Raw genomic sequence first — 22,915 nt, forward strand, 5'->3', positions numbered from 1 at the left:
CAAAGACTGAGCTATACATACCAAACTCACTAGACCATAAAGGATAAACTAGACTACTGATTTAATATTTTACAAGGAGGACTCTATCTTTCCAGCCACCAGATCACGTGTGCTTAACCTGCAGGGTAACCCCTTCCCCATGTCAAGGTTCTCAGGAATGAGAAGGTTGCTTGGTGAGCTCAGAAGCTGGAGGAGGCGAACATTCTTAAAGGATATTTCCTCAAAACCCATGAAATTATTCTTGCCCTCAATAGGTTTCACCTTTCCAGGGACCAGAATATTCTGATTTCATCCTTAGATAGAGCTGGATGAATAGACTGTGATAGATTGTGCACTCCAGGTTCCTTTTTTTTTAAAAAAAACAAAACTCCATTTTGACAATCACACCTCTGTAAATGCATTCTTTTAAATATTTATTTGTTTATTTAGTAGGTAATTCATTCACATGTTCAAAATTCAAAAGTACAATAGGGTATACAGTGAAAAATCTCCCTCTTGCCCCTGTCCCCCAGTCACTCAGATCCCACCTTATGGATAATTTGTGTTGTCAGTGTCTCGTGTATCCCTCCAGAGACATTTTATTAATGAGTCCAAATAACACTTTTTTAAAACTTGCATCATTCTTTAACTACATTTCAGTCACGAGAATATACTTTAGCCACCTTGTTCAAACTTGAGTAATCCCATATTTTTTCTGATTTAATTTGAGAGATATCCTGTCCCCTAAATTATATGTACAAATGTCTTTTAGAATGGGTGGCCTCAGCAGATAGCCAATGTAATCCATTTGTGTGTGTGTGTGTGTGTTACCAGTTTCAGAGAGTAGCTAAATCTCTAAGTCCTAGGAATATGTTATAGTTGCTTTCTATGTACAGATTCTCATGTCAACCATGATAGTAAAATAATGAATTCTTACAATAGGCTCTTTTGTCATTCATTTTCTTGACCCAAAGACTTTACTAGCTTTTTGTTTTATTTTAATCTCAGGACACATTTCAGAAACGCTGTACTTTGTTGGTTGGAACCAGGTAGAGTGGGCCTATCCCCAAAGCAAGAGTGATGAAGGAAAAATTGGAGAGCAGAATCATTTGCCATGCTTCTGATGTGTTTCCTATTCCTCGTCCTTTACCAGCATGCTGCCATAAATCATGCCTCTAGATTAACCTGTAAGAGTAAACTACTATTAGACTTAAATACGCATAACCATTAATTATGAGACCACCAAGATCCTAAAATTATTGGTTCAGTCAAAGTTACTAGTGTTACACTAGCCTATTGCCAATGAGGGAGAAGAAGGCAAGAGTTCGCAATCTATTCTATTTCTTCTTTAAAAAGTAGCAACTGAAGACCAAGGAATTGCCAGGTATCACCATGGATGCTTTGCAGAGTTGGCCCAATGTTAAACAAACCAATATGGAAGACTTGTGCTTCTGATTGATGAGGTCAATCTAAAACTTTTCCCAGAATTTTTTCAAGGGCAAAAAATAAATCAGACAGGAAAAGGCAGGGAGTGCTTTGATTTGCTTTTATAGCAGTAGGACTGGTTTAGGTAGCTCTGTCCACACACTTCCCCTGGATTCCAGGAGATAAGGGTATGTTCTATGGCTATAATGAGTTTTTCTTTATATAAAACTTAATGACACCCTGGCCTCACCAGGCACTCCCAATTCTTATATCTGCAAAATTAAAACAGTGTGTGCCATGAGTGATATGAGGATGTCCTCACATCTCAGACAGAAATGGTATAGGGTGATGTCAATACCATGTGTGATGTGTACTTACTGTACTCTTAAATTGAGGAGGAGCCCATCTCTGGCCACCCTATGTACACTGACAGAATTAGACCTTAGAGGTGGCTGCATTTAATTGTTGAGAGAAGGTACTTTTTAAATTTTGAAAAATGATCTCCCAATGCTTTCACTAGACGTGTGACAGCTTCATTTGAAAGGTGGAGGAATTTGGTTCCAGGTCACACAGCAAGTTAGTAGCATAGCTAAGATATGAACCAAGACTTACTGACTCCCTTCACTCTATTATCACATTTAGAGGGCTCCTTATTTTCAGAGCTGGTAAAATATTACCTCCTATTCAGATAGCTCTTAGTGTCACACTAAGTTCTGCATGTACAATCTCTCCTTTTGGCCCCTCAATGACTCTGTGTGCTAGGGACAATAAATGCAATTGTTCTCCCTTTGAGGATAAGAAGATTGCAACTCAGGAAGACACATAGTAGTCTATAACAGAGTGAAGACTAGCAACCAGCTCTCCCAACTCCCTCTGCGCTAGTCTTTCCACCATGCCATCCTGCCTGTCTGTGCCTTTCATCCATGAACTCTGGAAAACAAGTTTGCGACACGAGAATTTAAGACAGCTCATTAAAAAAAATTACATATTTTGTAGGTATAAAAATGAAATACTCAGATCTTTCCGCCCCCTCTCCTGCTAGGAATTTAAACGTTACACTGAGTCCTCTAGTTTTGCACATTCCGCAGCAATTAAGACTTTGCTCTGTTAGGGAACTACTTTTCTAACAAATGTATCCTAATCAAATTGAAACAAAAAATTAAATACATGAAATGGAAGGGAAGAAACTGTCTGTAGTCCTCCCTTATTTCTGGCCCACATTTGTCTCTATTCCCATGATTTTCTCAAGCCAGGGGCACATGGCCAAAGACTATTGAAACCCCAAGGACTCCGAAGAAAGCCTAACAGCCTAGTGGGTGGAGAGCGCAGCCCGCCGGGGAGCGGATGACCTGAGTTCCAGACTTAGGCCCCTCCAGTCTCAAATCTGTGTTGCCCTAAGAAGCCACCTAAATTTCGGGTGGTTTCGTTCACTGTAAGATGAAGGGGCTGAGTCAGTGCACACGGATGAATTTAAACGCTCTGCATACTTAAATCCATGAATGTAAACTTAAAACAATATCTGTGTATACTATTAGCTTTCCTTCGTCAGAAGGCGCGTCCTCCGACCCTTCCCTGAGACACCAGCGGCCTCCTCGCGCAGCGCAGTACAAGCCAGTCGTTGGACCCACAGGCTACGAAGGGTCCAGCGCCGCACCCTCGCCCGGCGCGCGGCCCGCACCCGCTCCCCCAGCGCGGGCGCCCCCACCTGTGCCGGCAGCCAATGGGAGCGCAGGGCAGTCGGGGCGGGGCGGGGCGAGGCTACAAAAGGCCGCGCGCGGCGCCCCCCGCTGCAGGCGCGCTCTCGGGAGGGTCGGACGCAGGCGGCGGAGCAGCAGGAACATTCCGCTCGTGGACCAGCAGGGTGCGGACGATGCTTCGGGTGCGGTGTCTGCGCGGCGGGAGCCGCGGCGCTGAAGCGGTGCACTACATAGGTTCTCGGGTGCGTGCGCTCGCCCGCCTCCTCCGGCGGCTTCTTGCTCTCCCGCTCTTGTTCCTTCGCTTTCCTCCGCCGGCATTGCATGACAGTGTCCCCGTGATCCCCCTAGGAAGCTCGGCTTCAAGATCCCTTGCTGGCTGCCGGGAGCTTGGCGGTGTCCCCGGGGAAGGTGCGGCATGCGTTGGGGCCACACCCGCTGGGTACAGTTACTCTGCGCGTCTCCTGCCGCGGCTGCCATCAGAGCAGGGGACGCCACCCTCCCCAGCCTGACCTCGGTTGCTCCACGGAGCTTTCAGCACGGGGTGAGGGGTTGGAGGCGACAAGTAACACCACTTAGCAAAAGGGTGGCGTTATTGGCGTTCATTGCCCGGAGAGGACACAGAGTTGGGCATGCGTGTGGGGTGAATGGACGGGGTTGGGCTTGCAAAGTGGGAAGCGGGGTCAGGCCCACTCCAAGTGTAACGTGGAGTCCTGAGTCGCGAGAGGAATTGGAGCGAGTTTGGTCTGTACCCAGCGTTTCTGCCTCGTCCCCGCCCTCCCCTTCCCTGGTCTGTAAGCACGTGCCTGGAGACCCTCCCTAGCTCCTAGGACAGGAATAGCAGGGCTGTTTGGCTCCCCCCCCCCCCCCCCCACCAGCAACTGGTTCCAGGACAGCTGGCACTCTCCCTCTTGCTTTGGTCCCTACCCTGGCTCCCCTCCTGCCTCCTTTCTGAGGCTTTTAACAGAATAGGATAAAGATTTGGGGCGGGGTGGAGGGGGTGGGGGGAGGAGGTTGGCGTTGGCCCAGCGGGTGAGAGACTCACCCTGCTCTAGATTTTTATAAGCCCTGCATTTTCAAAAGGCTTTTTTTGAAGTTCTTAGATCTCCTTTCTAGTTGTTTAAATTTGTGCCAGAGTTAATCCTGATCTTGGCTGGGGTACTGTGGACCATTCGTAAAATGGAGCAGATGGCACTGGGGCCCTCTCAGAATTGAAGTGCCAAAGAATCTGAAGCATGTCTCAGCAACGAAAAACTTTTGGTTTGAAGCTGATTATTCTGAAAGATAAGGTCCTTTACAAATGCTTCCACATTTTCATTTGGGGGGGAAAAAAGCCTAATATTGGTAACCTTTGATCCTGAGGGGTAAAGGAGCCTCCCTCCCCCAGCATAACTTGGCAGGGAGACCTGGAACAGCTTTGTGTGGTTTTCTGGGAAGAGGGCGACCCGTCATCTGTGGAAGAGTTAATTAAAGCTTGATTGCCAAAAACCATTCTGAGATATAAACGGGGGTGCATGTTCATTGGGGACAAAGACGTCTGAGGGGCTTTAGAGAGTTATGGCAATTAACATAATAGATAAAAAGATAATGTATAAATAAACAAGAAGGTAAAACTCACTTGTAACTCCATTACCCACCTATCTATATCTAGGTTTACCTTCTCCTAACGGATTTTAAGTGTCTGACTATGTTATCCTGGGTTTTCATCCCACCTCTACTTCCTTCTCGCCACAAGGATTGTGTAGGACTACACAATAATCTTTTCTTTGTTCTTGAAAGCTTGGAAGAACCTTAACAGGATGGGTGCAGCGAACTTTCCAGAGCACCCAGGCAGCTACAGCTTCCCCCCGGACTTCCTGTGCAGCTGATGACAAGGCCACTGATGATCTTCCCAAAGACTGCCCTGTCTCCTCTTACAACGAATGGGACCCCTTAGAGGAAGTGATCGTGGGCAGAGCAGAAAATGCCTGTGTTCCCCCATTCACCGTGGAGGTGAAGGTAAAGCAAGGCTGTTCATGTGGCGAAGCGGGCCCCCTGACCTGCAGTCTGCCTTCTGCTCCCACTCTCCTCTCTAACTGCTGTCACTTTACTTACTTCGGACCTCCCAAATCCAGTGGTTGATTTTAAGTTGTCTTACTTGAAACATCTAGTATTTGACACTATTTACACAAATGAGACTTCTTCCTTTGGATTCTGAGACACCGTTTCTGGGTATGTTAGTTCTTTCAGTATTCCTCACACCTTCCTGCACTGTCTGTGGTGCTGGGGTTGAACAGAATTTCACTTTTGGCCCTCTTCTCTTAGCTGTTCTCACAACTGCAGGTCCCACCGCCACTCTGGTTCACATCTCTCTCCTGAACTCTGTCCAGATCAACATGTTAAACTCCTGAGTGGATATTGCCACGGGCTTATCTTGAGTTCAGCTGCCAGCCACTGCTAAACTGGACCCTTCTGCCTGCTTTCCTTTCAGTTTTTGGCATTCCTATTTACTCAAACTAAAACAGCAATGAATCATCTATTTCTCCTTCAGTCACATCCTCCACATCCGTTCTCTAAAATGGAACAAGTCTTTTGCCAAAATGAACCTTTCCTCCATCCCTGTGCCACTCCATTAGGTCAGAATCTCATCTGCCTGGACTATTGCAGTTAACTCCTAACTGGTCTCCCGCATTCGCTCTTCTCTCCAAACCTTCCAGCTTTTATCAGAGTGATGTTTTTAAACCAAAATTTGATTATGTTACTCATCCCTCTCCTATCACTCCCCTATTTTCCAACCCCTAACACCTACTGCTTAGGATTCCTCATGGTAATCAAGATCCTTCATAATCTGGCTCTTGTCTGCCTTGCCAGGACTCCCCATTTCAATCGCTGGATCATCGTAGAGGTATGTTAATGTGGCAGGTCAGCAGATGTTCATTCCTGTTTGAGTCCCTCTCACCTCTGATGTTCCACCTTGGTTTTCAGCAGACTTTATAAGATAACCATGTAAGCAGCCGAACTAGACTACTCACTGTTCCCCAGATAAGCCTCCTGCCTCTGCTCCCACCTAGGTCTCTTCCACCTATCTTCCTGCACCCCTCCAGTCTGCAGTTAAAACCTCCCCCTCTTACTACCACCTAGCTCCAGTGGAACCTTCCACAAAGCCTTACAGGATTTCCCTAGCAACAACTAATATCTCCCTTTTTTTAAACTGCTAATGTTCTTTATCTGTAATATTATGGCCAGGGCCTCTGTGAGCTGGTGTTAGGTTTTGTACTGCATAAGAATCCCAAATCTAAGGGAGTGCCATCCACATTGCAGACACAGCCTAAGCTTCCATTAATAATGGGTTACAAATATATTTTCATTGTACTTAAATTCTTCCTGAATGTTTACATTTTTATTTGTAAGGTGGATTGAGGAAGTAAGTCTGTTACATCATTGCATCATCCTCAGAAATGTTGCCTACCTTGTACCACGGCTCCAGAGGTATTAGCACAAAAGAATTTGCTTTCTATTTGGAGAGATGCGATGTTCACATAGAAATGAAGACTAATACTAAGTAGCTTATGCCAAGTAGCTGGCAAGGCAGTTGAATTGAAGTGCCAGGAGAGCTAAGGAAAAAGCAATGACCAAGTGCTGGATAGTCAGGAAGTCTTCTTGAGGAAAATAATTCTGGAGTTAGACCTTGAAGATGGGGTAATAGAAAAATTATTAACATTTAATTGTTCTGAAACTATCTTTGGTTCTCATATTTGAAATTTGTTCACATTAATTTATATTCCATCCATGTGTTTTAAAAAGGCATGATCTTTTTAAGTCTTTGGTTGAAAAGAAGTCCCATCGCCTAACCTTTTTAACTGGATGAAGTTAAGGTTCAAATTCAGGCAATAATTTATCTTTCCACTTGTCTTTAAAATTATTGACTTTTATACCATATGATCAGATGGAATCAGAATTCTCAGACATTATTTTGAATTCTTTGTTACTTGATTTATGACTTTAGACTTTGTAATTTCATGGGCTTGTGGAAAATATGCTAGACTGAATTGAATTAGGGTTGAATTAGGTATTTGATAAAAGCTTGACAGCTAGTCTCAGTTATCAGATGTTTGATCTTGTGCAAAATTCCACGAATTTCTGGGCCTCAGTAAAATGAAGATATTAAGAGGTTTGCTATCTACCTAACGAGATTAAATATGAAAGTAAAAGGTTACATGTTAAGGATTTTAAAGGAGAAAACCACAACTCGTTGTAGTTGTCTGGATCCCGTTTGCCAATTACGTTACAAAAGTATGTTAGAGGTGTAATGGTTGTAGATTTTATTAGCATCAGCCGTACTGGTTATTTCTGTTTTATGCTACATACTAAACTGGTATTGAGGGAGAGGAAAGTTACCTAGTAAGTCTAAGATGGGTGTGGCCCCTGGAAGGAACGGCCTTACCTTCTTGTTGGAGAAAAATGACACAGATATATTAATCAGTTTGGGAACAATGAAAGATGAAGTAATATAGTAAACTATGTATAGACAACCAGAGCATAAGATGTGTTGGAAGATGTAAGTGCTAGAGAAATTTTATGGGAGTGAGGAACATCGTTGTCAGGAAGCACAATTTTTTCTTTTTTTTTTTTTTGAGGAAGTTGGGCCCTTAGCTAGCATCCGTGCCCATCTTCCTCTATTTTATATGTGGGACGCTTGCCACCGCACAGGTTGACAAGTGGTGCATAGGTCTGCACCAGGGATCTGGGCCCACGAACCCTGGGCCGCTGAAGTGGAACATGGCAGCTTAACCGCGGTGCCACCGGGCCATCCCCAGGAAGCACAATTTTTAAAAGCCATATGGCTTTTTATGCTACAAAACAGTTAATGCTTTCCATAAAGTATACGCTTTTTGTTTTGCTTTTATATTTTTTTAATGAAGCCCTTGATAACAGACCATTTATAAAATAGAAAGTCGATCAAGGTTAATGTATTATAAGTTTACAGCTGGATAAATAAGTTTCTATTGAGATTTCCTAGCCTTCCGAAGACAGTATTTAAAATTCACTTGGCAAACACTCCTGAAGGATTTTAGGCTCTGAAAGACTATAAAGTTTCTAGGAATGCAGCCATATCTCTGCAATAGATTATTAAAAATGGCATATGCTCAGCATTTAATATATAGTGTTTTTTATCTTGCAGATACTTGGTAAATAATTGCTAACTCATTTAGCAGGGTTATAAAGGAAGTGTAAATAATTTCCAACTATCTCTTGGAAAATGTCATGTGCCCTGATCATTTGGACTTTGTCCATCTTTAGGCAAGTATGAGCTATACAAGGAAACTCACACTTGTTCAAATAACGTTTTTCTCCCAGGAAAGTTTACTTTATATTTATCAAGGCAAGCTTCAGTCTGCATAAACAGTCACACAGGATAGTTTGGAATGTGTCAGGCAAGACAACACAGCTGTGCATCTGCTGGAACCCAGTGTTAAATTTTCAAAGGCTTCTTGTCCCTTAGTGGACCGTAAGAGATGTGCCCGGCATGAGAAGGGGAAAGTGGTGAATGGATGAGTAGTACCAGGACGTGTCTGAGAGGAATATAAAGACCCATTATTATCCTCTCCTTCTGGTTGCTGCTGCAGGACTTCCTAGGAGTAGAAAACAGTGGAATGCTTTTGTTTTGCTTTGTTTTTTAAAAGAGTGGGTTGATCTTAAAAAGGACTCACATTTTTAATACTGAAAACATTTCTTTTCCTTTTTTTTTTTTTTTTGAGGAAGATTAGCTCTGAGCTAACTGCTGCCAATCCTCCTCTTTTTGCTGAGAAAGACTGACCACGAGCTAACATCCATGCCCATCTTCCTCTGCTTTATATGTGGGATGCCTACCACAGCATGGCTTTTGCCAAGTGGTACCATGTCCGCACCCGGGATCCAAGCTGGTGAACCCCCGGCCACCGAGAACCGGAATGTCTGAACTTAGCTGCTGTGCCACCAGGCTGGCACCCCCCCCCCATTTTTTTTTTTTTTTTTAGGAAGACCTGAACTAACATCTGCTTCCAGTCCTCTTTTTGCTGAGGAAGACTGGCCCTGAGCTAACATCCGTGCCCATCTTCCTCTACTTTCTTATTTTTTTTTCCAAAGATTTTATTTTTCCTTTTTCTCCCCAAAGCCCCCCGGTACGTAGTTGTGTATTTTTAGCTGTGGGTCCTTCTAGTTGTGGCATGTGGGATGCCGCCTCAGCATGGCCCGATGAGTAGTGCCATGTCCACACCCAGGATTCAAACAGGCAAAACGCTAGGCCGCCGCAGCAGAGCATGGGAACTTAACCACTCGGCCACGGGACTGGCCCCTTCCTCTACTTTCTATGTGGGACGCCTGCCACAGCATGGCTTGCCAAGTGGTGCCATGTCTGCACCCAGGATTCGAACCGCGTGCTGCCAGAGCAGAACGTGTGAACTTAACCGCTGCACCACCAGCCGGCCCCTGAAAACATTTTTTATGGGCCAAAACTTGAGCCTATTGTTTGCTTATAGATCTTCGAAGTAAAGCAACTAATAATTTAGACAGAGGTCGGCAAAGTTTTTCTGTATTGAGCCAGATAATAAATATTTCAGGCTTTGCAGATCATAGGTCCGTCTCTGTCACAACTACTCAGCTGTTCAACTCTGCCAGTGTAGTGCACAAGCAACCAGAGACAATGTGTAAATGAACGAGTGTGTCTGTGTTCCCATAAAACTTTATTTACAAAAACAGGCAGCGAGCCACATTTGGCCTGTGGACTTTTAAGTTTCCCAGCCCGTTTTAGAGATACACTGGCATCCTTTGTGTTTGCTGAAGACATATTTTTCAGATCCTTATTCCGTCTCTAGGAGGCTCGGCCCCAGCCTAACTGATGTGAGCCTAGATATTAAACTAACAAGAGTCAGGTCTGCTTCCACAGGCTTGATAGTTATCAGGCTGAGGAGAAAATGGAAATAGAGAAAATCTGGAAAAGACATTGTCTTTCATATTAAAGAGCTAGACATCTAGACACGTTCTATCTCGTTACCCAATTTTCCCCTTCTTTATAGCACTTACCACCATCTAAACTTGTCCGATTTGCGATGGAAACCTTTATATGATATGGTCAGGACTGGTAGTTGGTCAGTTAATCAATGATATAAGGAAATATTTTTTAAAATACCTGCTTTAAACTTTTTTTAAAACTTAAAATATATAAATATACATTGCTTTACTAATCTTTTGAGGAAGGTCCAAGGCTTTTTCTTAGCATTTGGATCTTCTGATTAGAATTCTGCTTCATCTATCTTGATAAATTACATCCATACGCATCGCCTGCATTTCCCAATGTATTTCTTTAAATTGGCTGAGAACTTAGGCACATGAAAAACAGTTTGAATGAAGAATCCTTCTAGATTTTTATACTTCTGAAAACCAAAATTTTACAGTTGTTGTATGTACCCTAAGTCAACGGTAATGTTTAGCAAATTAATTGAGCCTTTTTAAAGCGTTCAACTGTTTTCCATTCAGTTGGATACATATATAAATACTTATAACCCTTGAACACTTTCTAAATATGAAGCTTTTTTCGAGCTGCTAAAAATTTGTGAATTCATTTATCAGATCACATTCTTCTGTGACAAAAGGACCTGAAGCAATATGAGACTCAGATGGATTGGGGAGAGGAGAGTGTGGCTGGGATGAGACACACTGGCAGGGAAGGGTAGAAAGCACCAAAGGCAGACTTGCACTGGAGCTCAATTTTGCCAAGTGGCAATTCTATATGAATGAGAAATCAATAACGGGTTTTTAAGAGAAAGAAAGCATGTTTAAGAGTATATCTCTAACCTTTAAGGGGGCATTGTCCCATTTTCCCAAAAAATATCTTGAAGTGCTGTTTTCTAGACAGAATTCTAGAATGCCTGGATAGCCCACGGTTTCACCTTAGAATAGGTGTGCTTTTCTTCTCTTATGCTATTTTGTTTCTTCTCTTATTTGATTTTGTTGAGACTGTCTAATGCAAACATCTGTGTCCTGTTTCATCTAGGAAGCTTGTAAAACCTGGCCCTAGAGGATTGCAAGCCTGTCTCAGGGCCGGTATGCTGTGAGTGGTAGGGCATGAGATTTCAGGCAGAAGGAACAAAAGATCTCAAAACATCAAGGGGGGTTAGAATTCCTCATTCACCAAATATCGAGTGTTTTCCTGGAGAGGCAGTGTGCTCTGGGCTGGGAGTCAACACTGGGCAAGGCATGGTCTTAGTCCCAATTCTGTTGTTATATAAATCACTGTTCACCACCTGTGAACCTATCATAAGTCATATTTTTCTCCTATAAGTATTTCGCTTACTTTCTTCTGCTTCTAGGCCAACACATATGAAAAGTACTGGCCATTTTACCAGAAGCGTGGAGGCAACTATTTTCCCAAAGATCACTTGAAAAAGGCTGTCGCTGAAATTGAAGAAATGTGCAATATTTTAAAAATGGAGGGAGTGACAGTGAGGAGGCCTGACCCCATTGACTGGTCCGTGAAGTATAAAACTCCTGATTTTGAGTCTACGGGTAAGTGATGTCAGATACCCAAACTGCTAGTGTCTTAATTTTTAATTCTTTCTTAATGTGTAAGGAGAAAACTCAGATAATTTCTCAGAGATTCTTTTGTTTTCATAATCCTTTGAAACTTCAAAGATTATTTAGGAAAAAATTGGTTCTTTTTGATATGATTGAGATGTATATATTCTAAACTCCATTGTAAATCGAAATCTCCTCGAAAGCAGCAGTTTTTCTGAACTTTATGATCATTTCCTTACATAAGAACAGTGGATTCCATTTAATTTTCCTCAAGAACAGAAGAGTGGAAAAGAAACATTTCTAGTTTATTTCTAACTGACGTTGCTACACAGTCTTCTTGTGCCTGAGGTCGGTGTTCTAATTTATAGTTCTAGAAGTGATCCTTGGCCCAATTTTTATTTCCTGATACTGATATTCCCTGAAGAACTCTGTTTCTATGTAGCAAGAAAGGAGCTTACAGAAGGTGAAAACTTGGTGGTTCTAGATCTTTTTGAACAGGGACTTGATTGCTTCAGTCTTTTTTTCTTTTCCTTTTTTTTTGGCTTGGCTTCACCATCCCCACACAGAATTCATGTTACCTGTCTGGTATGTATCATTCCATATTTTTTTCCGTTTGCACATAGTTATATATGTGCACACACATATAGGTTTTCTGTACATTTTTTTTACCAAAAAATGGCATTGTATTATATAGATTTTTTTTGTCTTGGAAATTATCATTACTGAGGTTCCTCTGGACCTTTTTGGTCTGACAGGTTTATATGGTGCGATGCCTCGAGACATCCTGATAGTTGTGGGCAATGAGATCATCGAGGCTCCCATGGCATGGCGTGCTCGCTTCTTTGAGTACCGCGCATACCGATCAATTATAAAAGACTACTTCCACCGTGGTGCCAAGTGGACAACGGCTCCTAAGCCCACAATGGCTGATGAGCTTTATGACCAGGTGAGTCCCTAATTATAGGTGAGCTTATTAGTAACTCTTCTAGATAATCCACAGAGAGTGGGATAGAAATTCACTGATACCTTGTATTTATTATGCATATCAGAAACTGAGAGCATCACCTACTTTTAAAGAAATGATTGTTTTATGATGAAAACAAGAGTAAATAATATTGTAATAGTAATAATGATTGCTAACACTTACTTGGTGCTTACCATGTGCCAGGTCTTGAGCTAAGTGCATTATTACATCCTCAGTCCTGTTTATTCTTTACAGCAACCCCATGAGGGGGTAGCATCGTTCCATTACAGGGAGGAAAACTTGCCTGAAGGCGCACAGCTGTTCATTGGTGGAGACAGAAAGTCATTAGGCTGAACTCCATTCTCTTCTTCTAGAAAAAGAAGTTGGTCTACAGGCCAAACTCATAGTAAAAGATGTGTATGTCTCTTATAGGATCACCTGCTATTTGATTATTTATAAAAAGAATCAAAAAATCAAAATTTGTTATTGGGATCTGAAGACAGAAATAAGTAATGCCATCATTCCACCACACCCAGTCAAATCTGGCAGGGGCTACATGGCATCTCATTTTATGTATGAGTTAGGCTCAGGACCAAATTTCTTTTCTAAAAGAACAGAATGACTTCATCCTGTTGACTTTCAGTATTGTAGATAGCTACGTAAGTCAATGTATGGGTCATGGAATATTTTCAGAATCATTACTGCCTCTGTACCACTTGCTTCTAAGGATCGGGAAATTGCTGTCATGCCTAGTTGTTTTTCTTTTTCATTGTTGGTTGGTTTGTTTTGGTTTGGTTAGCATGGACCTGCATCTTCCCCATGCATGTTTTAGTCTAAAACAGGGTAGTAGTATTTTGGGAAATGATGATGTTGAACTAATTTTCTTAGTAATGGATGCCCTATAAATAATTTCCTCATGAACCAGTGCATTGTGTATGTGCATTCTTGTTCCAACCAGGATTACCCCATCCGTTCTGTAGAAGACAGACACAAATTGGCTGCTCAGGGAAAATTTGTGACGACTGAGTTTGAGCCATGCTTTGATGCTGCTGACTTCATTCGAGCTGGAAGAGATATTTTTGCACAAAGAAGCCAGGTTGATAAAGGCTGCCTGTGAAATTTTGCACTCTATTACTTTACTTTTTATTTCCAAATTAAAATATTTTGATCCTAAAGATTTTTAGTTATCTAAACATAGAACCAAATCTTTATAGATTTATGTCTTCCTTTTATTCTCAGGTTACAAACTACCTGGGCATTGAATGGATGCGTAGGCATCTTGCTCCAGACTACAAAGTGCACATCATCTCCTTTAAAGATCCCAATCCAATGCATATTGATGCCACCTTCAATATCATTGGACCTGGTCTTGTGCTTTCCAACCCTGATCGACCATGTCACCAGGTAAGCGAGTTTTTAGGACTCTTGAAAAGCGATAGCGTCTAGCAACTGAAATAGTTGCCATTTTTATTTTAATTACTTCCATGGTTCCTAGTGGTTCTAAATGACAAATTCAGCAATGCTCAACATTATTGTGATCAAACATTGGGTTGTTTATGGTATGTTTACTACAACACGTCCAACACTCACAAATATATGTTGTAACCATGATCATTAGTATAGTGGCATCAGACTTTGCCTGCCTGCCATTGTCAAAGGCTCAAGTTTATGCATTTGTGTGTGTTTTTATCAAACAGAGTGGTATGATTTCATAATTTGCAGCCGAAGTTCCACAGCAGCTGAGTTACAAGTACAATGATCTCTGCATGTCTAGGGCAGTGCCCGTGGGCAGTGGGTATCTTATTCTCTCCAGTAGGTCAGGCCCCCTCAGCCAGCCCCACCCAGCAGGGGGGAGCAGAGCCGCTGCACTGCAGCTGGTCCATCCCCATCACCTGTGGTCTCCTACTTCCACCTGCTGCGCCTACTTCCCTTTGGGCAGTGAGTCATTTTGCATTATTTGCTAGGCTGCAGGACACCTTTTTAAAATCACTATTTTACCATGTCACTGTTTATTTCTATCCCATATATTTAGACTCAATGACCAAGATTACTTATTCATTTCATTTTAATGTAATTTCTTGATATCCTAAGTGGCTATGTGAACATAGGGATGGCTGAGTTATAGTAGGTCACTAAGGACAATTATGGTTCCTTGGGAGTACATCCCTAACATTTGTCTTTATACCCTGGTGATAGACACCCAGTGATGGACTATGAAGTAGATGGACTGTGGATTTGACATAGTCACATTTTTGTTTTCTTATAACTAAATACGTAGGAAATATTTTCATTTTCTTTAATGATAATTTCTCAAGGAAAGCATGTTTGGCATTTTAAAATCTCTGAGACCTGAGAAAAGCATGAGGATATTTTTAAAAGCTTTAACATTTCTGTTACTTTTTAACTTCAATCTGGTAGTCTGAGGATTTTATGTATATTTTTAATTAAGATTCAGACAAAATCATCCAAATGTTTTGAAAATTTAATTTCTTTATTTTGGCAGTTGAGAAGACAGCTTCTCAAAAAGAATTATTAGTCATAAGGGCTATCAGAAACCAAGAATAAGAATAATATATGTAGATTTAAGTCTCTTTGGGTTTTGGGGGGTCTTTTGGTCTTGCAGATTGATCTTTTCAAGAAAGCAGGATGGACCATAGTGACTCCTCCAATACCCGTCATCCCAGATGGTATGTTTACTTTTATATACTCACAGACTAAAATGATTCCTTCAGTGACCGAGGATCTTTCACCTACAGATAGCAGCCCAAATTTTCGCAATTTAGAGAAAAGATTTCTCCCGTAAGGAGGAAACTGGCGCTTGGGACTTGTGCATACTAGAACAAGGCTGGGCTTATGTTCACAACCTCTCCTTCCCTAGAAAATGAGAGTGAGAAGTTGGGAAAAGTCAGTATAAAACAACATCACATAAAGCAAGAAATGACTTTTTAAAGAAAACAAGGTGAAATCCAGATGTACAATGAGTATAGATTGATTCATAACATTTATAGATAAATTGTCTTAAGGTTGAAATAAAATTTTACAAGGGAAAGTGAACTACTGAAAGAATTGAGCTGTCATTCTAATAGTCTTCGCTTTCACATTCTTGCTTTAGACAACGATAGCAGACATGATTTAACAGTTGTTGCTGTTTTTAGATCACCCGCTCTGGATGTCATCCAAATGGCTTTCCATGAATGTCTTAATGCTAGATGAAAAGCGTGTTATGGTGGATGCCAATGAAGTCCCGATTCAAAAGATGTTTGAAAAGCTGGGTATGTACAATAAATAAAACATATTGTCGTACAAGAAAATATCAAAGGAGAAGAAGTGAAGAAAGGACATGCTAAGTCTGATGTATGATATATCTAGTTCAATTTCCATTCCTTTTAGAGGTACCAAGTTATTATTTTGTAGATGCACAATATTTTTGTTTTCAACAATCATAACCTCAAAAGGTTGGAGATATATGCCAGGCTCCTTAGACATCCCCTTAGCAGTAAGTTTATCAGTCTCCTGTGACTTCTCTAGCCTCCTGGTGCCCATGTGTGGAGATGAGCATATAGAGTATTCAGCCCTTCCCCAAATGGGAAATTGTTGAGGGTCCTTTAAAAGTAATTTAATTGTCATTACATATTTTAAAGGACTTATAAGAGTCCAGATACAGAAGTGAGTTATTAGTGTGATAAGCATGGTGAACAAAGGAATGAAATGGCAGTAGAGGATGTCACTAAGTCATTCAGCTTTGAGCTAAGAGGCAGAACAGGTATCTACTTGAGTAGGAGTTTGCTTACCCTGATATTCAAAATTTAGACTAGTTATTCTAGTATTATTGAGAAAAGTGTTGAAAGAAAGGGTTTTCACATGGCTCTTATGTAGAGTATAGAAGCATGTCTGTTTATCACTCAGCATACTTGACATATCCTAAGTGCCAAGGAAAGCCAGGTATGCTTGTTGAAATGGAGTCATGTTTTGATCTATGTCTTATATTTCAGGTATAGTACTCAGAAGAAATTACTTGACCCTTTGACACATCCCTCCTTAATGTACTATCAGTTTAAAAGGATTGGCCTGTCAATTTTAGATTGACCCTTCATGCTATGCCACTTTTTTTTTCTGTTTCTCATTAAATAACCCAATTGCTTGGGTTCGGGTTCTTTGTCCATTAAGATTTTATTGTTTCTCAACTTAAAATCATATTTAAGGGGGCTGGCCCTGTGGCTGAGTGATTAAAGTTTCACATGCTCCGGTTCAGCAGCCCAGGTTCTCAGTCTCAGGTCCCAGGCATGGACCTACTCCACTCATCAGCCATGCTATGGTGGCATCCCATGTACAAAATGGAGGAAGATTGGCACAAATGTTAGCCCAGGGCATATCTTCCTCGCCACAAAAAAAAAATTATTAAGTACCAAATATCTGATTGATAATTTTATTTTTAATAAAGTTTTTTTAGACACAGGGAATTTGTTAAGCAGAGTTTAGCACACAACTTAATTCTCTCCAATTCAGTATTAATATAGCTTTAGCCATCTGAATAAGATAGCTATGTCTATCTATAGAAAACATGCTCATGTTTAAAAGCCTGCCCCTTCTCCCAAGCCCATTCCTTGCCCCTGCCCAAACCCTATTCTTAGTCTTCACACCCCTCATAGTTTTACTTTCTCAAGAAAGTCTTTCCTGATGGCTCCTGCTGCCTTCCCCTCCCTGACTATACCAGTGGACACATCAGTGGCTCTGTAGCTCATCTTTCCCTCAAAATATTAAGTTCCTTGAAGAGAATAGATTTTCTTTTTAAAACCCCATTTTACCAAACACAACAGATTCTTCCTAAATACCATTGGTTGATTGGGCCATGCGCATCATAGCCATGACAGTACAAATGGTGCCAGATTTACTGTCTGAATAGCTTTGGTACCTGTATGCCCACACAACCCAGATATTAACATACGAGCTTTAGTCCATCGTTTCCTTAAGGTGGCCTGGTAAAGTTAATTGTGTTAGGTAAACTCTGCTCATATGTGAGTAGGTAAAGTCAACTTTTCAGGTTGGCTAAATTATACTTTTCCTACTAAATTGGCATGATAAAATTAGAAACAGTCTGACAAAATAGTTAAAGCGTAATTCTAAAAGGGCTTGAAATTTTAGTGCTCGATCATTTTTGAACATTTGACAAATACATCTGCTCATCCAACCTGTTGACTTGCGAATTGTCAATAGAACAAAATAGACTTCAGAGTCCGCTGACTTTCTGGTGAAGGTTTTATATTAGCAGTGGAAGAGATTAGATGAAATATAATTGGTGAAAATAAAATTGAAAGACTATCCTGAGTTGGGGTAGACTTAAGGGTTAGAACCTCAAGATTCCTACCCATCGTTAGGCTTTCCTTTCGATAAGGGCATCTCCAGGTGAGTCCATCTAACTGACCAGGTCTCTCTCTTTCACTGCAGGTATCAGTACCATTAAGGTTAACATTCGGAACGCCAATTCCCTGGGAGGAGGCTTCCACTGCTGGACTTGCGATGTCCGGCGCCGAGGCACCCTGCAGTCCTACTTTGACTGATCAGGCCTGGTGGGGCTTGTGGCTTGGCCTCAAATAAACCTAGGAAGCTTAGGGATAAGGTTCACTCTCTCGCTTTAAAAACTGCATGAACTGTAGTGCTTTAAACAATCATATCCTTAACAGGGGTCTTAAGCCTGGTTTATTTTTATTACTTTTCTTCGATATAAGGAAAATAACTCGTGCTAGGTCTTGCTCTCCACTCCTAAATTTACTATTTGGCTTGAAGCGTAAAAATTTGGTGAATGTGTTCCAAGACAAAAATTAGTCATTTGAGTAACTTGGCCACTAATATTTAACCATCTACCTCTGTTTTTAATTTTCTTTCCAAAAGGCAGCTTGAAATGTTGGTCCTAATCTTCATTATTTTTTTCCTTTTTGCTAGACTTTTGAATGTTTGTATCACTTCTTTTCTCTAAATGAGAGAAAGAATGTACACAGATCTTAAGTAGAACTAGATAATTCTCTCTTTTTCTACTAAGGATTTTGATAACTTTTAATTTTTTGTTTTTAAAAAAATAACAGACTATGCAAACATTTAAGTGAATTTTCCATAAATGTTTTTAATATTCTCATCTCAGCATTGGTGATATTTGCTACTAAAACCTTTTCATACAACTTACCTCATTTCAAGTGATTTATTTGAATATCTTTTTCTTCTCTGTCCAAAACTTTACAGAAATATTTAGTGCAATAGGATATAACTATCAGTTCCTATCCTTAAATTTTGATGTTCAATATCTAATGGGTACGTTGTATCTTTGGTAAACTAAGATTTGTTTACAGATGTGCAAATTATTTAAAATGCAGACTTTAAAAACATTAAAAAAACTAATGGAGGTAAAACCTACATGCGATGTGAAATAATTTTAATGTTGAATATTGCACATGGATTTTTACTCTAATAAACTTTTGTGTTACAGAATGGCTTTTATCAGAGTCTGGCATCAGTCTAATTATTTTAATCATAAGTAAATTATAGGAATGTAGCTCTTGGGACAGAATTCTAATGTTCGGAAATAATCACTATATTCATCCCTAGGAGATAAAAATTTAAAGCTAGTACTTGTACTCAGAAATGTTTAGCAGAGTCAGAATTTATTTATTTATTTATTTATTTATTTATTCACTCAATCAAAAATATCTGAATGTCTTCCAAATATGAGGGACTAATCCTAGGCACCCCCAAAAAAGAAGTCTCCATTCTCAAGGTGCTCAATGTGTTGACTCATGAAAACTCAGGGGGTTGGGGGAGGTGTGCTTTCAAGAGAGTAATAGGTTTTGACGACGCCATTTCCAACACCTTTAACTCCTTTGTATCCTGGTGTCCTTTTCTGTCCACCACAGAAACCACTGCTACACTTGTACTGAATCCTACTTAAGAGATCTATACAATCGTGTGAATTGGTGCACGCTTAGGGTATATATTCCCAGGCCTAACTACTGCTCAGCAATTCTATGACATCCCCTCCACATTTTCCCCAGTGGCTATTTCAACCCTTCACTGTGTTCTCTTATCTGATCATATTTTTTCATTTTTCACAGAGAAAATAGAAGTCAGGTGTCGCTTCCTTCAGCTTTTCTGCTCCGATCCCCTGTAGATTTCTCTGCATTTGCATTCTCTGGTTAACATTCTTTCTCTCCTTGGCTTTACTAGCTAAGCTTCTAAGGAGAAAAGTCAGGCCTTCATCTCATCACTTGCCTTTACTTCTCAGCCTCTACCAAGAGCCACTTCTCTCACTGCTGCAGGAAGAGAGGTGAGCCTTCTTACCCGGGCAAAGCCACAACTGTCCTTTGAGTCTAACCTTGCTCTCCTCTTTCAGGAACTCGCTGCATCACTTATCGTCTTTCTTGTAACTCCAGCCACTGTGTGTGTTTTCTCTCAGCACATAGTCATGTTCAAAATCATGTTCAAAACAAAAACTATTCCTCTGGCAACTGCATTTTCCCTTAGAGCTAAGCTTCCGGAAAGAATACATATACTATTCCACATTTTCACTTTTATTTAATCGTCAATCTCCTGCTATATGATTTCTGCCTTATCACTGCAAAGTACTAATGATAGCCCTGACCTGACCTCTAAGTGTCATTTCCAGTGGAGACTATTCAGGCCTTACTGACCATTTCTTTGAATGTCTCTCCTCTTGTGGGTTTCTGTGATACACTTTCTCCCATCTCTTACTGATTTTCCAGCTCCTTCACTGGATTGCCTTCTTCCTACCCTTAAGAGGTGGATGTTCACAAGGTCCTGTCCTTGTGCCTTTTCTCCTCACCTAGATCCTCCTGGCTGATCTCATCTGTGCACAGGTCTTCCCCTCCCTCATATCCACTAATAAGTCCCAGGCGTTATGTGGGAGGGGAGGCCCTATGCCTAGTCCTTCTAGTCTAGACCTTATCCTGAGCTCCAGGTCTTGCTCCCTGTGGACATTATCTGGATGTGGAAAGGCATCACAGGCTCAACACAATATCACAGTTGACTCACTTGGCCAAGCCATCCTGTACTCTTTACTCTTCCCCATCTCATCTCGTTCTTTCCATTGACCCTTCGCATTGTGATTAAATAAGATAATTATTTCAACAAAGCTCAATTGAATGATTTAATAAAGTCTCTATTTTTAGATCCTCTGACACTGCTTATGGGTTTGCTCTCTTGTCAAGGTTGTGGAGGAAAACAAGCAGCCTAGTCTCCAACACACAGTTGCCATCAGGTTTCTTCTGTCATTCACCACTCCTGCAACCCGGTGGCTTCTCTGTGATCTGTAGCAGGCAGAAGGCTCACCATCTGCTGCTATGGATGTCAGGTTTCCAGATCACATGCCAACATCTTCAGATTACCACTCTTCCTAGTGAACACCAAGCCCCTTTGTAACTCACTGTTGAAAGGAAACAGCTATGCACATTAGGACAAACCCATTGTTATCAAAAATAAACAATTTCAAATAAAAATATCTAAAATTGACATGGTAGGGCAGGTCTAGTTCCTAGTAAAAAGCATGATATTCCTTTCAGGAATAGCCTTTCTAAAATGAAGCTTATGCATCTGACCGCTATAGTGTGTTAACTTATAACTACATAGGAATATCACCCAATAGTTCAGGAGAATGTAAAAATACACCACCTCAGATGTTTTTGGCCAACTTTTGGATGCGTAGAATCTTTTTTTTTCCTTTTGAGAAATTAGAATAATATAAAAAATACTCAGATTCCCATCACTTAGTGCACCTACAGTGACAGTTAAACGAGGTTTGGTTGCTAAAGACTCGCAGGACTCAAAATGACAGTGCTTATAAATCTACAGTTTATTGCGGGAGAAGGATACAGTATAACATGGTAGGGGCTGGCCCGGTGGCGCAGTGGTTAAAGAGCTCACGTTCCGCTTTGGCGGCCTGGGGTGCGCTGGTTCAGATCCCAGGTGCGGACGTGGCACTGCTTGGCAAGCCGTGCTGTGGTAGGCATCCCACATATAAAGTAGAGGAAGATGGGCATGGATGTTAGCTCAGGGCCAGTCTTCCTCAGCAAAAAGAGGAGGATTGGCAGCAGTTAGCTCAGGGCTAATCTTCCTCAAAAAAAAAGTGTAACAGTATAGCATCAGCACTAAAGTAAGGATATGTATCTCAGCCAAAGGCTGCTTCACAGCAGAAGGTCCAGGGCAGCCAAGCTCAAGCTCCATTTGTTATCCTCCTGTAAGGGCCCTCTATACACACTTTCTCAGATCAGGAACTACCAATGTGGGCATGCACCATCTCAGAACCAGGGAGCCCAAGATGGAGTCTCGATCAGGATTTCTCATCCCCTGTTGGTCATGTGGGCGTTTACTTGCTTTATAACTAGCTCCAATGACAGAATCCTCTGGGCATCTCAGACCTGGTGCAAATCATCAGTTTCACTGTTGTCAATAAATGATGCAAACAGCTTGCTCTGAAACTCCTCCTACCCATGGTTACAAAGCCGCTCTAATAATCAGTAGACTTTGCACCTGGACCAGAGGTCAATGTCATGTGACTACATTTCTTATTTTAGTAAAACAGCTCAGGCCAATTTCAGGCCTGCAGGAATTAACTCTCACAGCACAGTCCATCCCCCTGATCCACCATCAAGGCCTTTTTATGACAGAATGATCCCTCTCAGTTTGAAAGCCATTACTTGTCTGACAATATCATATAATCAAACAGACAGTCGAAATCTACGTGCATATCCCACACATTTGTAATGACCCGTGAGGGGTTGGGATGGATTTAAACAGCTGAACCATCCAAAAATTCCAGGGTGAACTTTCTCGTATTTCTGAACTAACTTTACAATTTGTTTGTCTGCCTGTTCTACAGCCGTCAGTATTTTATGGTGTGTGTCTGTTGAGGGATTAGGGAACTGTAATGGACCTATCATTGCTCTGGTGAAAATTTTCTTCAGACCAAGTCTCCCCAGGAATAATATCCTAAGGGTGTTTTAATTCAATCTTGCAGCACATTTGATCATCAAAATCAGTAAGTTTTATTAGCTTCTACAATATTAATTTTACCGAATTATCTGGTGGAGATCTACCTTTAATTTCCCTCATGTTACGTTGCAAGACACAATGCTGTAATTTTGTGGACCAGCCCTTCAATCACTACCCCTCATTTTTAAAAGCAGATGTTTTAATTGTCCATTCTAGTTTTCTATTAACCCATGACTTTGAGGGGGACAATATGATACTTGAACATGATGTTTCTTTGCCCATTGTTTCATGGGATATAGGCAGTGAAGTGAGTGTCTTGATCTGATCT

General features: G+C 41.2%; 1 protein-coding gene across 2 annotated transcripts; it reads left to right on the plus strand.

Annotated features, from left to right (window-relative positions):
* Positions 1–2,715: 2,715 nt before the first annotated feature.
* Positions 2,716–19,083, plus strand: GATM (glycine amidinotransferase). Of its 2 annotated transcripts, none has more exons than XM_008524841.2 (9): positions 2,716–3,343; positions 4,878–5,096; positions 11,426–11,621; positions 12,386–12,576; positions 13,553–13,690; positions 13,834–13,998; positions 15,218–15,281; positions 15,750–15,866; positions 18,040–19,083. In XM_008524841.2, the coding sequence occupies exons 1-9, from the start codon at positions 3,125–3,127 to the stop codon at positions 18,150–18,152; spliced, it is 1,422 nt and encodes a 473-aa protein (XP_008523063.2). In that variant the 5' UTR covers positions 2,716–3,124; the 3' UTR covers positions 18,153–19,083. The 2 variants fall into 2 exon arrangements, with proteins under 2 accessions (XP_008523063.2, XP_070437408.1); XM_070581307.1 differs by having other exon boundaries at positions 3,194–3,343; positions 4,878–5,982.
* The last annotated feature ends 3,832 nt before the right edge of the window (positions 19,084–22,915 follow it).

Source organism: Equus przewalskii, chromosome 1, assembly GCF_037783145.1.
Source record: "Equus przewalskii isolate Varuska chromosome 1, EquPr2, whole genome shotgun sequence".
Lineage (NCBI taxonomy): Eukaryota > Metazoa > Chordata > Mammalia > Perissodactyla > Equidae > Equus > Equus przewalskii.

What these genes read in the sequence shown, in the direction of transcription:
- GATM (XM_008524841.2), top strand. Translation starts at nt 3,125, where the DNA reads ATGGGAGCGCAGGGCAGTCGGGGCGGGGCGGGGCGAGGCTACAAAAGG. An exon ending in CTGATGAGCTTTATGACCAG is followed by an intron (nt 12,577 to 13,552) that starts GTGAGTCCCTAA and finishes TGTTCCAACCAG; the next exon opens with GATTACCCCATCCGTTCTGT. An exon ending in AAAGATGTTTGAAAAGCTGG is followed by an intron (nt 15,867 to 18,039) that starts GTATGTACAATA and finishes CTTTCACTGCAG; the next exon opens with GTATCAGTACCATTAAGGTT.